Here is a 16,440-nt window from a genome sequence, read left to right on the forward strand (position 1 = left end):
GGGCCTCCTCTGTGGTGCGCCTGAGTCCTAGGAGCACAGCTTGCATCACTCAGGTAGGTCCCTGACCCCTTCAGCCCACCATGAGCAGGATGAATTCCTGCCCCTGTTGCTTTCGGCTGTGTAAAGGATGCGGGGGCTCCGTTCGCTTTCTCAGCCCACCCTTCTTCTGGAGTTTAAACGTACAGCTCCCACAACGAAGTCCGCGCGGGGACCTCCACCACCCCGGCAAGGACTCTGTTCCCCCGCCTCCGCGGAGTGGGAGCGAGGGTCTTAGTTCCGCCGGCCTGGGCGCGGGGCGGGGCCTGGGCGCGGGGCGGGGCCTGGGCGCGGGGCGGGGCCTGGGCGCGGGGCGGGGCCTGGGCGCGGGGCGGGGCCTGGGCGCGGGGCGGGGCCTGGGCGCGGGGCGGGGCCTGGGCGCGGGGCGGGGCCTGGGCGCGGGGCGGGGCCTGGGCGCGGGGCGGGGCCTGGGCGCGGGGCGGGGCCTGGGCGCGGGGCGGGGCCTGGGCGCGGGGCGGGGCCTGGGCGCGGGGCGGGGCCTGGGCGCGGGGCGGGGCCTGGGCGCGGGGCGGGCGGTGGCGACCAGCCGGAGGAGAAAGAACATGGCGGGCGCAGCGGGGCCCGGGACCGGCCCGGGGGCAGCGGGAGGAGATGGAGACGATTCGCTATACCCGATTGCGGTTTTAATTGACGAGCTCCGCAACGAGGACGTGCAGGTACTGGAATCGGGCCGGGGAGTGGAGGCGGGTCTGGCCGGCATGTGATGGGGAAGGAGGAAGGCCGGCTCCGTGGTGGGGGACGCCGGGGGACTGGAAGAGCCCCACTTGGAGCACAAATTTGGTGTGGAGGAGGATAAAGGCTCATGAGGGCCTGCGCTGGCTCGACCAGACCTTTCCCCGGGCCTCTCCAGCACCCCTCCTCCCAGCGCCTGAGGCGTCCCGCCCGGTCCCGGCGGTTGTGGGAGCACCGGCTTCCCGCAGGGGCGCCCCTTCCGGGCGGTGCTGGGAAGGGAGGGAACGCGTGTCCTGTCCTGGGCCGGGAGGAGGGCGGCGCGGGCCCGAGGAGGCTGGAGCGGGCTGCAGGGATGCCGAAGGGGCCCTGTGAGCTGCAGGTGGATGAAAGCCTTCCTCTCGGCTTGGAAACCCGCCTGGCTTGTTGGCTACAGAGAGAGTGGGGTGGCTTATTAACCCTAGAGAAGTCGATGTATCAGCTCTGGTGTAACTTTTCTTTGGAAAGCCAAGGGTTGTATTCAACCATTTCACCTGCTTCACCGCTGCCAGAGTGTTCTCATTTTGAAATTGTCTCACTTCCTGGATGTGGTATTTTTTTTCCTTTTTCTAATGGGCCCTTTGAGTGTTGCTCTTAAGAAACCTTCCTTTGGCTAAAATGAAGCTGTGTTCCCACTGCTCCCGAGGTTCCTCATAGAATAAAATCTAAATTGAAGGTTTTCCTCCTTGTCACTCAATGTCATTATCTCACCTGTTTGCAACTTTTGTCTTTTGGTCTAAATCACAATTGTTTACTTCATTCTTTCCACTTTCTTTCTTTTTTTTTTTTTTAAAGCTCCGCCTCAACAGTATTAAGAAGTTATCAACAATTGCTCTAGCACTTGGAGTAGAAAGGACGCGAACAGAACTGCTGCCATTCCTTACAGGTTTGTGAATTTTTTGTTTAAAGAAAAGCATGGCCATTGCCATTTTCCAGTGACTTTCAAAACTTGGACTCTTTTTTAGAATTATTTACCCATGCAATTAAGTACTAAACTGAGCCTGATGCTTTCTGCGCAAAAGAAACAAGACAGGGCGTAGTGTAATGTTGTGGCCAGACTTTTATTAAAACATTAACTATTTAGCTAATGGGAAAATAATTGATACAGGATTGTCAATTTCTAATACATGTAAGACAGATCCAGAATGCTGTTAAGATTGTGACAGGACTATCTAATTAAATATGGAGTCTATTCCTAGTTTTGTGTGAGTATCTGGGCCAGCTATCCTTGTTGATGAGTACTGGGTTATTGTCATTTTCAGATACAATTTACGATGAAGATGAGGTACTGTTAGCTCTTGCTGAGCAACTGGGAAATTTCACTGGCCTGGTGGGAGGTCCTGACTTTGCCCACTGTTTGCTGGTAAGTATATTCTGCCTACCATCCTTCCAGAACTTTTCCAGTATAAATGATAAATTAGTGATAGGAACACTACAGCATTTTTAATGCAGTTTTTTTTTTTATGGATAGTCACAGTGTTGGCTCTTGGGAAAACAAATAATGTAGGCGCTTCATTTTTCTCACTATGAGCATAAGAACTTCCTCTTTTCTTTTCTGCCTCTGTGGACTTACTTGTTAGTTTAGATGTTGGGAGGAAAAGGGTGTGATTGTTTTTGTGGGTTCTCTCCCGCCCCCCTCCGACAAAATTGGAGATCTTAATTCTCATCTAGCAGTGTCATGATTATGGAAATGTTTATTAGCTGCACCCCCTCCTTTTTTTTAAGTTTTTATTTATTTAATCTCTACACCCAGCACGGGGCTCGAACTCACAACTTCAGATCAAGAACCACATGCTCTGGGGAGCCTGGGTGGCTTAGTCATTAAGCGTATGCCTTTGGCTCAGGTCATGATCCTAGGGTCCTGGATCCGAGTTGGGCTCCCTGCTCGGTGGGGAGCCTGCTTTTCCATCTCCACCCCCAACCCCCCGCTCGTGCGCGTGCTCTCTCTCTCTCTCTCTCTCAAATAAAATCTAAGGGAAAAAAAAACAAAACTGCATGCTCTACAGACTGAACCAGTCAGCCTCCTTGGAATTGTTTATTAGCTTTTTATCTTTGATCATAAGCCTACGGTGTGCTTCTGACTTACTTTGTGGATTTGATGAGTTCAGTTCAATTTGGGTGACATTTACTGAGAGCCTACTGTATATATCAGGCACTGGAGTTATAGTGTTAATGTTAAAGGAGACAGGTGTGAATGTAATAAGGTCTCTGCCCTTCTTTGTCAACAAGTAGTTACTGTACAGTGTTAGATGGAAAAATAGAAGCACATACAGGGTACCTAAATAGTAGAAAGGAGAAAGAGATTAACTAAGGGCGATGAGAGAAAACCTCTTGGGAGGTGATGTCTAAACTAGGTTTTGAAGGATGATTAGGAATTCACCAGTTGGACAAGATAGAGATGTATGCTTCATGGCTTAAATACTGTCTATATGATGCTAATTTGTGATTTCTATTTCTACCTCTGACCTTTCCATGGATATAAATATCTGCTTATATCTCTTTACATATCTGCCTATGGTTTTTCCACTTGGATGTCGATTAGGCATTTCAAATTTAACATGCCTGAAACAACTCAGTTTTCTCCCTAAAGTATGCCTCTCATTTAGTGGTTCCATCTCAGTAAATTGCATCATTGTCTACCCACTTGGACAAGCCAAAACCTAGAAGACATTCGTGCATCCTCTTTCCGTCATTTTCTACATTCAGTGCATTAGTAATTCCTATAGATTCTGTGTACATTCCAAATCAGTTCACTTTCCTTCCTCCCCACTACTACCTAGCTCCTCTTTCCTCTCGTCTTCCCAGACCTTTCCTTGAGATGCAATAACATCCTAACCAGGTGCTTTCCACTCTTGCCTCTCACCTTCTCCCTCTAGTTCACTCTTCACCCAGCAAAGGGATCACTTCCTGCCTTAGCTCTTAGAAAATCCAAATTCCTACCATAGGTTTTGTAAACTAAGGGACAAGCTATCTCTATGAATTTATCTCGTGCCATGTTCCCTCTTGATAACCTCATTTTATTTACAGTGGTCTTTGTTCTTTGAATAAACCAAGCTTGTTATTGCCTTAGGATTATTGCCCTAGGTATTCCCCGCTAAGGTTCTTTGGGCTTCTGGTGGCTGGTTCCTTGTCATTCAGATATCAGCTTTAGTGCATCTTCTCAAAGAGGCCTCTCTGAACACCCAACCTGAAATTGCCTCCTCGTCTCCCCTTACCACATCATCCTATTCTATTTTTTCACAAAGTACTCCTCACCATATGATTGTTTTCTTGATCGGTTGTCTTCCTCCACTAGAATATAAAGTCCACAGAACAAGGAACCTGTCTGCCTTTTTTTTCCCTGTCCTCAGTACTATAATATAACAGTAATCATCCATTGATTCAGGGGTTTGGAAGTGTGAAACAGGTTGCCTTGCTGGTGTGTTGAGCCAGAGTATATTGGAGTGGTGGGTGGGGCCGTAGGGAGAGGGCCTGTAGAAGTAGGCAGAGTTCAAATCCAGAGACAACTCCTAATTGATTTCTCAGGAGCTTGGCCTTATTTTACAGTGGTGATAGAGACCGGCCAGTGATACTATACGAGAGCAGCTAAGAGAAGGCAAGGGTAGATCATGAGACTCATTCGCAAGCAAGTAAGAAAGCGGTATCTTTTCAGAGGGCTTCTGAAATACCTCATAGGAAAGCTGAGTACTTTCTACTTCTGTGTGTATCAAACAATTTTTGAAATATATTATTAGGTAGACTCATTATTAGGTTGACTCATAATTCTGTTTCACTCTCTTGGTCAGTTCTGTATGTGGATTTTGTCTTTAACATTTGCAGGTCATGGCATATGCTGAATATACCTAACTCAAATGCACACCAAGAAAGGTAGAGGTTCAGAGAACCAGCTCTCTTGCACTTTTCACTGGGCTGTGTCATGTTCACTTACTTCTCCTGGTCCAGACCGACCTTTTTGGTCTCTTCTATTTCCGAAGCTACAAACAAGGATTCCTACCATGTCTGTACTCTTCGTTGTTCTGTCAGGGACTCCTGCTCTATGTCTGGCTCATAAGATTTCGGATGTATTCTGAAAAGAGATTCTGTACTCAGCCTTTCATATGTTAGATAAGTTGATGGTGTGGAGCTAGTGGACAAGGGTTGCTTGCATTTCCAGGAATGGTAGAATAATACTCCAAAACCTGTGTGGGCTCCATGGCCTGATGAGATGTCATCATGTAATTGTGGTACCCGGTGTTGCTCATGTTTTTGCACTTACTCTTGAGGAAATAAACATGATCTTATCTGAATTTGGCTACATATCTCTTAAACCTAGTCTTTCAGCTCGCAGTAATATTAATATTGTGTCAAGTCTCCAGTGTGTCATTTGTAGACACCATCTGGGAATTGCCATCTGGGACATGAGATCTTGGCTGTCCTACAGAAGTCGTGTCTTCAGGTTGGACACGCCATATGTTATCACTGTGTGAACTGAAAGTAACCATTTGGTGTGCTGTAGCTAACATTCTGGTTACATGTACCACCTCCCTTCAGTCACTTTAAAAGGTGATAATCTGTAGCTAACCTGATTCCCTAAGTTTTCTTCTCTGATTTTTCCTTTTTGGTCTTTTTAGCCTCCTTTGGAAAGTCTGGCGACTGTGGAAGAGACCGTGGTTCGAGACAAGGCTGTGGAGTCCCTGAGGCAGATCTCCCAGGAGCATACTCCCATTGCTCTGGAAGCTCACTTTGTACCTCTGGTGAAGCGCCTGGCGAGTGGGGATTGGTTCACTTCTCGCACATCTGCGTGTGGTTTGTTCAGCGTTTGCTATCCCAGGGCTTCAAATGCTGTCAAAGCAGAAATTAGACAGTAAGATATGGTGTTTTTTTTAGTTATTTGGGATTATTGGGAACTCATAGCTGACAATTTACACAGTAATACCCTGTTACCAGTGAGTGGCTGATAGCAGGATAGGAGAAGTGGTAACATGACTTTTTTATCATTCAGTTGAATATACTAGTGGTTTTATATTTGACTTCCATGAGTAAAAGCCTAATCACTGATATTTGTGAGAGATAAAATGGCTCTGTGTGTGTATGTGTTGGGGGTGTTTAATTGATGGTATTTGACAGGAAATGCCTTCATTATTTTATTTGCTCCAGGCACTTCCGTTCCTTGTGCTCAGATGACACTCCAATGGTACGACGTGCTGCCGCTTCCAAACTGGGCGAATTTGCAAAAGTTTTGGAATTAGACAGTGTGAAAAGTGAAATTGTTCCACTGTTCACTAATCTAGCTTCAGATGAACAGGTACGTTAACCTTTAGTATTTAAGGTACATTGATATGCTCCTTTCCTCTAATGTTTTAAGGGGAGTTTTGGTTCTCATGTTAGGATCCTTTTTGCCAAATTGATACTTAAGTCTGGGCTGGATAAAGTTTAATATGACCCATCTCAGTGTCCTTATATTTCTTTCTTAACCAGACCATGATTTTCTCTTATATTAGCAGTGGTTAAAAGAAGAGTCAAAGAGGAAATGGGAGGGCGCCTGGGTGGCTCAGTTAGTTAAGCGGCTGCCTTGGGCTCAGGTGGTGATCCTGGGATCCTGGGATCGAGCCCCACGTCGGGAATCTCTGCTCAGCAGGGAGTCTGCTTCTCCTTCTCCCTCTGCCTGACACTCCTCCTGCTTGTGCGTGTGTACTCTCTCTCTCTCTCTCAAATAAATGAATAAAATCTTAAAAAAAAAAGAGGAAGTGGGAGCCATGTTAGAAGGGAAGACCATAGCTGTGTTAAGGGGTAACATACTTTTGTGCATTGCAGCCAGTCATGAGGGGAGTAATGTTGCCTGGAATTTTTGACTTTCAGTTAAACAAGCAGAGCATGTGTTGAGAAGGCTGTTTGACCTTCTGTATCCTCTGGATGAATGTATAGGGTGACTTTGCATAATAGCAATTCTAAATCCAAGGATCTATATCTTTCTGGGGTGGAAATAATAAGGAGCACTACATTAAATATGAGATTTTTCTCAGCCTGTCTTAAGAGGTGTACATATAAGAAGTACTTCGGTCCTCATAAAAGCCCCATGAGGTAGATATGCCATTTTACATATTAGGAAACAGACACAGAAAATTGAAGTAACTTTTTCAGGGTTGCACAGTCAGCAGTGGTAGAGATGGGATGGGAATCTAGGCAGTTTGGCTCCAGAGTGCACAGCCTTCACAGCCAGGGTGTACTGCCTCTCTTTATGGTTCAGAGGATCTGCCCCCAGAGTTTCTGGACTCTAGAAGAATCCTTTCAGGTTTTAATTTGCCTACTGTCTATCCTAGAAGCACTTCACATGTATAGGACCAAGAGCACCAGACACATACTGATGAGTGTCATTTTCAGATCCTAGATTGAAAGATGGTAAATCTTACTTTCAAAATAATTTAAAAATGTTATTAAAATTGCATATAGAAAAGAGCACAAAATATACAGCTCCATGAATAAGGTAATGTCATCTTATTAGCAAACAGAACTTTGACAGCCGCTACCCTAGAAGCCTACCACATGTTCCCTCTCAAACACACCTGCTCCCTGCCCGCTTCAGATAACACTTGACTTTCGTGGTAACCACCTCTTAACTTCTCTGTACATTTATTGCTTCAACATTATAGTTTAAAACAGCACTGTTTAACAAATAGAATGTAAGTTAATTTTAGGTTTTCTAGTAGTCACATTTTAAAAAGTAAAAAATGGGAAATTAATTTTAATAATTTATTTAAGCCAGTTTGTCCAAAATAATGATCATTTGAACATGTGACACCAGCCACATTTCGTGTTCTCCGAAGCCGTAGGTGGGTAGTAGTTACCACATTGGACAGATAGGTTTAGAGTCCTTAATTAGGATTTTGTTGATTATGCTTCCCATGGTATAATTTAACATTTTCCTTTGTCCTCTGTATTTCTTGCAGATTGATAGTTGAATCTAGTGTGGGAGAGGAGGGTTTGCAAACTTTCTCTGTAAAGGGCCGGATAGTAAATATTTTTGGCTTTGTGAGCCGGTTTCTGTTGTAACTACTCAACTCTGCTCTTGCAGCACAAAAGCACCATAATGTGTAAACTAATGGGCATGGTGGTGTTCTAATAAAACTTTATTTACATAAAGTAGCTGCAGTCCTGGATTTGGCCAATTATTGCTGCAGTCCTGGATTTGGCCAATTATTGCCCCATCCCTGATCTAGAGGCTTAATGAGATTTAGATTTGATATTTTTGGTGTAGTAAGACCACTTCATATGTGGGATTGTATTTTTTGTTAAGAGGCATATAATTTCTAGTGTTTATATTAGAAAAAATATTAAGTGCTTCGTTGTAAAATGTGTGTATGTATATTCTGTCTGACCACTGATAGAATTGCCGTTCTTGGCTTACTAATTCATTGAAAAAATATTGAGTACCTGCTACATATCAGGCACTGTTCTGGTGCTGGGGTCCAGTGTTAAAAAGGCATACAAAGGCCCTTCTGTCATGGAGTGTACATTTTGATGAAGGAAAACAGATAATATTAACAGATCAATAAGCACTAATGATAAACACCCTGATGAAAATAAAGGAGGGTGACGTAATAGGAAGTGATTATAGGGCATTCGTCTAGACTGGTTAGTTAGAGAAGGACTCTGAAGAGGTGATATAAACTGAGACACAGAAGAAGAATGCCAGCCATACCCTTTCCTGGAGTGCCAGAATTCCAGGAAAAGAGAATTGCAGGAGGAGAGGACACCTAGCATTGGAACATAATGGGTGATAGGGACTCTGGTGGGCTATGAGGTTGGAGAAGATAGGCAGAGGCCCTGTAAGTCAGGGTATGGAGTTTGGATTTCTTATTCTAGGTGCAGTGAGAATACACGTAGATTTTAAGCAGGGGTGGTGTGACTTGATGTAATTCACATTTTAAAAAACATTCTGGCTTCTGGGTGAAAGCCGAATTATAAGGGGCAGGGGCGAGATTAGAAATAGCAAGACTAGTTAGGAGACTTTTGGAATAATTCAGGCAAGACACAATGGTGAATGAAAGTGGTACAGTGAAGGTGGAGAGAATCTAGAGACAAGTTCAGAGGCAGCATCATTAGGGCTGTGATGGGATTAGATGGGATGAGGGGAGGAGCAATCAGAGACCTTGATCTTTGGTTTGAGCCCAAACTGGGTGGGTGGTGGTGTCATTGCTGAGATGGAGGAGCAAGCATAGGGGGGAAGGGTAATTGATTGACAAGTATTTATTGGTATATATTTCCATAGATGATAGTAGTCCCTTGATTAAGCATTGTTTTTGGATTCCAAAAATATTGGTATAGCCACTAATAAGAACCTAGTTCTGCCTTCTTTTTGGCTTGTTCATTTGGATAGAGGAGTGAGCATTCTAGGCATATAGTAAATTATTGTTGACGAAGAATTTTTAAAATTTGTAATATTTTGAAAAGTTGGAGTCCCTTATCTCTCTTTCATGTATGTATGTGTAATATATATAAAATACGTCATCGTATATGCACACACACTATTCACATTTTTGGTCTCCCTCCTGGGTGCTTATGTTTACGTATTTTTAGTTTCCACTTAACATATTTATGATTCCTAAAACTATAATCTCAATTCCTAATTTCTCATTGATTTGTCTAATTGTGTATTTCTACTTGCTCAAAGGACATATGGGTATCACATTGACACTTGGCAATTTACATTCGGGAAGTTGAGTTCATTAATCTCATACGTTTCTCAACTTTTTGCTGCATTTTTCTAGGCTTGGCTACCTCAAAGTTACTCTGTCCCTGATTCTCAACATTCAAATCCAGTGGGTTTTTGTTTTTTTTTTAAATTGCTATTTTGTTTTTCTGTGTATTTCTTTCCAAGTCATCTCATGCCTACTATTACTGCCACCCCAAACCGAGTATTTGGACGACTGAGCTTCCTGTTTCCCTTTCCTTTATTCTGTTTTTGTTGTGATCTGTTAACAGTTTGTTCACGTATAGTTTTCATTTTTTTATCCCTTAACAACTTCTAGGAAGGCCTTGAAGATATCATTAAAATGTTCTTTTTTTCATTTAATTTTTACATTTTCATTTCGTTTTCCTTAATAAAAACTCTGCATTCCAGCTGAGGGAATTACTTTACTGTTGACTCTAGAACAAGGTCGTTTCTACTTTTATGGCTTTGATATGCCATTCTAGGCAAAGTATGTTTTAAGACATAAAGACATGAAGCTCTATGTAGTGTTTTTGTTTTTTTTTCTTTTGAATGACACCCACAGCACTGCCCCACACAACACATACTATACTGCCTTGTGGCTCTCCATAAATTTTGTCTAACAGAGAAATTTTGTTCCTTTAGGATTCAGTGCGTCTCCTGGCTGTGGAAGCTTGTGTCAGCATTGCCCAGTTACTGTCTCAGGAGGACCTTGAGGCTTTGGTGATGCCTACACTTCGGCAAGCAGCAGAAGATAAATCTTGGAGGGTTCGCTACATGGTAGCTGACAAGTTTTCAGAGGTAAAATTATTGTACTGACATTTTTAAAGTACTAAGAGAAAAAAAAAATCCAAACCCACAGATTTTCTGTGTACCAAAAGTTTCTTAATTCTTCTGAATTGGAAGTGCTTGTAGCAAAAACATACTTGAAGGTTACACTGTTTTGTTTTGTTCATGTTAATTAACTTGTTAGGAGACATTGAAACCTGTACAAATTTTTTTATAGCTCCAGAAAGCTGTGGGTCCTAAAATCACCCTAAATGACCTCATCCCCGCCTTTCAGAACCTACTTAAAGACTGTGAAGCTGAAGTCCGAGCAGCTGCTGCCCACAAAGTAAAAGGTTAAGGAGTTCAGTTTATATCATTCATTTTGGTGCATTTTTTTTAATGTCAGCAAATTTTGTATGGTTTTTGTTGTGGGCATGTTTTTCAATAAGGCGATTTCATTGTGTAGGAATGTCACATTGTGGGACAAGGCTACTCCCTTTATATTTAAAACCATATAGCCATTTTATCTTGTTTTTGTAAAAAAGATGCCTTTGCAGGTTGGATTGGTGTATATGGCATATAGATTGATGAAAAGTACATTTAGAATAAGAGCTGTTTTCCCCGTTTGGAGCTTATTTGCTTAAACATGATTTAAGTTGCAACTGTTGATAAACCTGGTTGCTTGTAAATGGCTGTATGTAAGCATTAGTAGTTTTTTCTTTTTCTCTCTTTCAGAACTTTGTGAGAACTTGCCCCCTGAAGGTAGAGAGACCATAATTATGAATCAAATTCTGCCCTTTATAAAGGTAAACCTTTTTGTTTACCTTTTTTTTGTTTTACCTTGCCCTGTATAAGGTAAACTTTACCTCAGTTTTTTTGTTTCTTTGTTTTACCTTAAAGCTCTTCAAGTTTAAGGGTGGATAGGGAATGATTGGGACAGTCACATTAATATGACACTGTTATTTGTTACTTATTAGCGTTTGTTACTGTAAAATGCTCTTTGGTGCATAGGTTTCTATTATCTAACAGATGGCTTGAGGAAATTGATCAACTAATCAATATTGAAATAGTGCTGTCTCTTTAAATTCCTTGGGCGATGGTATGGAAGTTTCTGTTGTCTTGCCAAAAAGAAAAGTTTTTAATTTTGATTTTATTTTAGGAATTAGTATCTGATACAAATCAACACGTCAAATCGGCTTTAGCTTCTGTGATTATGGGATTATCTACCATTTTGGGCAAAGAGAATACCATTGAACACCTTCTACCTCTTTTTTTAGCTCAGTTAAAGGATGAGGTGAGTCTGGCTAAAAATTCTATTGCCTTTGATAGTCAGTGATTTGGTTTGGTTTTGGTTTGGGGTTTCACGAAAATAGAACTCAAACAGGGATTAGGGGATAAAAAAAGGTAGCTTATTTTGAACCAGTGACAATTCCTGTGTTTGGGGAGGGAGTTACAACTTCTGCAGAAAGTGAGCACAAGGAGCCATTGCTGGAGTCCTGAAAGTGTCTTTGTGTCCTCCCTGCCTGATTCATTCTGATACGCACCGGTGTCTTCTCCTTAAAGCTAATGTAGCTTTGTTTTAAATGTTTTAAATTTAAATTTAAATATGCTAGTGTCAGAATTGCAACGATGGCTAACATTTATTGAGTAATACTGTCTGTCAGACGTGATCATAAATGCTTTGCATGTATTATTACATTAATTCTCAAGGCAGTTTTTATCTCAACATGACAGTAGGGGAATATCGGGCAGAGAACTTGACTCTTATATGTGTTCTTTTGGGACTTGGGTATTTACAGTGTCCAGAAGTTCGTTTGAATATCATCTCTAACTTGGACTGTGTAAATGAAGTGATTGGGATCCGTCAGCTCTCTCAGTCTCTCCTTCCTGCCATAGTGGAGCTGGCTGAAGATGCCAAGTGGAGGGTCCGGCTGGCCATCATTGAGTACATGCCGCTGCTGGCCGGCCAGCTGGTGAGTGAGTGTGCCCCACGAAGTGAAGGGTGGCCTCAGGTGGTGCACACTGACCGTGGCACATAGGAGGCCCACGAGCTCATAGGATTATGTTCGTTTAGATGCATGAAAGTATGGTCGGACCTAGTTGCCTGTAGGCTGGTTTTTATTTTCATTAGTGCATTAACTTCTAACCAAAGGATATTATAGAAACACATTTCACCTTATCACTACCTAAAAGCAAAGCCATAGTAGAATGTAATCAGTTTCTTTATAAATATATACCATAGTGTGATATTTAGTGTCTCTTGTCTGAAGGAATATTGAACTGAGAAAAGAACTTTGATTTTTGCTCAGGGCAGCTGTTTGCCTATATTCTGTGCAAAATGTCCCTTTTGTAAAGGTAAAAGTGTACATTGCAAAATGTACACTTTTCCTACATTCTGGTTAAAGGGAGTTGAGGCTTCGTCATAGGAAAGGAGTATGAAGTCTGGAGGCCAGAGAGCACATTATCACATTATGTGTTACTGTTTTCAGTTTCATGATTAGTTTTACTCTAACTGATCATCATATTAATTAAAATTCCAGTGCTGGGTATTACAGCCACATCCTTTCCTTTCTCTTTTATTAAGTGCCCTAGACTGTGTTAGGTTCGATAGGTGCTTATGCTGTGGGTACCACGTGCCGGTGACGTCTGACTGGGGAGAAAGACAAGGGATCTCTTCTGGGGCAGTGCTGGCCGGAACCTGGCAGGAATTAGGCACATAACATTTGTTGAATGTGGAAGGAACGAATACCTGAATATTTTTTGAGAAAGCTCCTACACTTTGTCAGTTTACAGCTAATATTCTGCAATGTGTGTCCTTTCTCACCCTCCTTCCAGTACTTTCAGATCACAGCATGTGGGATTAATTTTTTTTTCTGGGACCACTGTATTTGTTGCCTATTTTGGCATATTTAGTTTATGAAGTGAGCCTATGTGTGTCAGTGGCATTATGTTTTTTAAAATTTGAAGTGTCTCATTCAAAACGATGCCAGAGGTATCTGTGAGTAGCTAATAGGGTCAGGTGAAGTCATCTTGTCATCTCCTTGTCCTCTGTCACTCCCAAATGCTGAAGGTCACCCTCTCTGCTTCATTGGTGACTGTCCTACATCTTCCTCTCCAGAGTGGAAAGCAGCAGCACCTCACTGGTTTGCTAAAAACTGAAACAACTATCCAGAAGGGAGGGGCAGTTCTTGTGTCATTTCTTTTAGCTTCTGCTCCCCTCTGACCCAGGAAGTTGGCAGAGGTTGGTGGCTCTGTGGTGAGGAGTATGGAAGCAGGGCAGGGGTGAGTTTGGCTGACTCATACCTGTCTGGCAGGGGATGACATGCATCCATCATGAACATTTTGTTCAATATCTTCAATTTCTTGTTAGTATTTTATTATTGTGTTTAGTATTTTATTATTATATATATCTTGTTATATTTCATTTTTATTTTTCTTATCTGTATAGATTTTTATTTCAGGTAGTTTATAAAATTCTTTCAATTCTGTATATAGCCTGGCGAGTGAGCTGTGGTGGGTAAATGTAAAGTTAAGCCACAAAACTTGGGAAATAAAAATTAAGACTCCAGAAAAATCCATGAAATGGGTTTTTGAAATGAAAATGAATGGAGATGAAATGGAAAGGAAATCTTTGAAGACTGACATGGTAATCTAAGTGTATGCTAAAACCTATTCATAATCTGTTGTTATAAAGCTGTTTCATTAAGTCACTATTTTCAGAGCACTGACCCTTGGTATTACATCTCTTTATTTAAAATATACACTCACTGGTCAATAACTTCTTAGCATCCAAAGAAATAAAAAAAACTGGAACATGTAGATCCCCCAGAGGAGGCACTGGATATGCCAGCTCTGTCCCACGTGCTGCACAAGCCCCACAGAGGCAGGTGTGTGAGTCCGCCTGTGCGGGGCTGGCCGCCTATCGGCGGGAAGAGCAGAACGGGGAGGGCCGGGGTGGTTCCCCCCGTGATTCTGCGCTGGGGCCGCTGAACCTGGAGTCTTGGGCCTGCTTTATTCACCCTCCTCTGCTTTCTCCCATCATCCCAGACATTCTCTCTTTAATTGGGGTCTGTTTCCTTGATGTCAGTTTCTTCATCCTTAAGGATTTATTACATTAACCAAAAAGGGAAAAAAAATTGAGAACTATTATTATTGACAGGTATTTTCCTGGGTTAGCCCATTTTTACAAATAATCTAGATAGTGCTTGGCAAACCGTCCATGGTGCATTCTTCCAGCTCGTCTGGACTGTTGAATCTGGCTCCTGGCCACGCTCTTCTCTCCCACTTAGCGGGGCTTGGGCCATCTCACTTAGGCTTTTGTTTATGATTGCTGTCTAATAAAATAGGTTTACAGTTTGTAAATCAAATTCCATGCATTTCTTTTCTGGCTAGTTCGTGCATTCAGCTTATTTGGAAACATGTTTTTTTAGCTTTCAGGTCATTTTAATGTAATTTAAATAGACCACCTTGATTTCTGAACTTTGGAGATAACATATTAATGGAATCTTCTGTATCTATAGGGTGTGCAGTTCTTTGATGAAAAGCTGAATTCTTTATGTATGGCCTGGCTTGTGGACCATGGTGAGTAAGTTAAACACAGATTATTATGGAAGGCTCATGTTTTTATGCACATCCATTTTGTTCATATATTTATTTCCTTTTTAGAAAGGAATCCTAATCTGACCAGACATTTTGTCTACCAATGTGTAGGGATAAAGAAAGGCTTTGATTAAAGTCCACTTAGCTTCCTTTGAACACAAGTTTGACATTGCTATTTTCTACCATTTTTTTTAATCTTAAATCTTATTTTCTTCATTAAACAGTCTCTGCCCTGTTTTCTTAGACATTCTATTATTTTCAGACTGTCTTTTTTATACATACACTCCTTCCTTATCCCAAGGTCTTCTGCTCGACCATGGCATTGGAGTCTTTAGCCAGTATAGGATAAGGATTGGAATCTGATGAAAGGCCCAGGGGGAAGTGGCTACTTGGCTTCTTTGAGGTGACTTAGAGAAGGAGGTACACAGTGGCGCAGTAAAGGAGTGTAGGGGTGGGAGATGCCAGCCATGGCTGAGGACAGCGGGGGCCCAGATTCCTGGTTTTGGTGAAAGGCAGGCTTACTGTACCCTGGCGCCTGCCAGTGCCTCGAGCTCAGGCAGGCTCAGGTGGAACAGCTGTTTTAGAAAATAGGTTTGAAAATAACCTCTATCTTCTCTTTGTATTTATAACATAATTCAACAATCACAGAATCCTTTTCTTCTAGTGCCATGAAAGCTGCTTATCAAGGTAGACAAGGCAATGGATGTTTTCTATAAAACCACCTTACCTGTTAACTTGTTAGCAGTTGATTTTTTGCCAAGGTTCAGGTCCATGTATCTTCTCTGGTCTGCCAGGCAGCAATGGGTGGGGGGGTGGGGGCGCCTTCTGGACCAGTGAGATTCACCGCCAGGCCCCACGTCCAGGCATCTGTTCACAGGGGGTCCCTGTGGGCTTATGGTATCCCGTGTGGGCTTTGGTTTCATATTGTGTTGCATGTGCTAGGCATCCTGTTTCGGTTCCACAGCATCTCACCTAGACCTGATGTGCTGGGTGTATCTCTGTTCACCTGTGATGCTTATGCCTGGGTATTTGGGAGCAGTGGGGTACTTAGGTCTGCTTGTACATGGAGGTGGTTTTGTTCAGGGCATGTTTGGATCATGTGGAAGATGATGTGGTTAAGACAGTGAAGAGGAGGGTGTGAGAGAAACGTGCACATCTTGCAAACGCATATATCTGCAGGTGATTTCAGTGTTTTAAAACGAGATGTGAAGACTTTTTCTTGTCCTTTAAAGTTATCTTTTTATGTCCAATTTTTTTTCTTTTTAAATGAAACTTAAGTTTGGTAAATCATAAAAATTCCTTTCCTTTTAGGAAAATAATGTTTATATTATTTCCGATACATATTTAATGTTAGTGGGAAGGACATATCCCAGCGGGTCATTCTATATACTTTTTTTGAAAGCTTGCATTTTAGATAAATTCTGAGGCACTTTTAAAGTCTTAGTGTTCCACAAAGAATTGAATTCCTCACACCCATTCTCTGTAAGATTGCTGTCTGTACGAGTCAGTTACTCCTCACTTTGCAGACATCTTTCCTCCAATTTGGGACCGTAAGAGAGACCCTTGTTCCTGTCTCTGCAGTAGCTAGCATACTAAGTTGGTATTGCAAGCATTGTTTG

At 42.4% G+C, this 16,440-nt stretch overlaps 1 protein-coding gene across 4 annotated transcripts in view; it reads left to right on the forward strand.

Annotated features, from left to right (window-relative positions):
• Window positions 1–570: 570 nt before the first annotated feature.
• The window catches only part of PPP2R1B (protein phosphatase 2 scaffold subunit Abeta), a 31,742-nt gene continuing 15,872 nt past the window's right edge, over window positions 571–16,440 (forward strand). For all 4 annotated transcript variants that reach the window (XM_028105846.2, XM_028105844.2, XM_028105845.2 and 1 more), the window contains exons 1-11: window positions 571–713; window positions 1,561–1,651; window positions 2,028–2,128; window positions 5,376–5,608; window positions 5,902–6,049; window positions 10,100–10,255; window positions 10,461–10,575; window positions 10,958–11,028; window positions 11,382–11,516; window positions 12,022–12,195; window positions 14,743–14,803. In XM_028105846.2, coding sequence (XP_027961647.1) covers window positions 600–713; window positions 1,561–1,651; window positions 2,028–2,128; window positions 5,376–5,608; window positions 5,902–6,049; window positions 10,100–10,255; window positions 10,461–10,575; window positions 10,958–11,028; window positions 11,382–11,516; window positions 12,022–12,195; window positions 14,743–14,803 — 1,399 coding nt within the window. In that variant the 5' untranslated portion in view covers window positions 571–599. The remainder of the gene's footprint in view (window positions 714–1,560; window positions 1,652–2,027; window positions 2,129–5,375; window positions 5,609–5,901; window positions 6,050–10,099; window positions 10,256–10,460; window positions 10,576–10,957; window positions 11,029–11,381; window positions 11,517–12,021; window positions 12,196–14,742; window positions 14,804–16,440) is intronic.

This window comes from Eumetopias jubatus, unplaced genomic scaffold (assembly GCF_037043125.1).
Source record: "Eumetopias jubatus isolate StellerSeaLion01/CBP00866 unplaced genomic scaffold, mEumJub1_p1.0 scaffold_13, whole genome shotgun sequence".
Taxonomy (NCBI): Eukaryota; Metazoa; Chordata; class Mammalia; order Carnivora; family Otariidae; genus Eumetopias; species Eumetopias jubatus.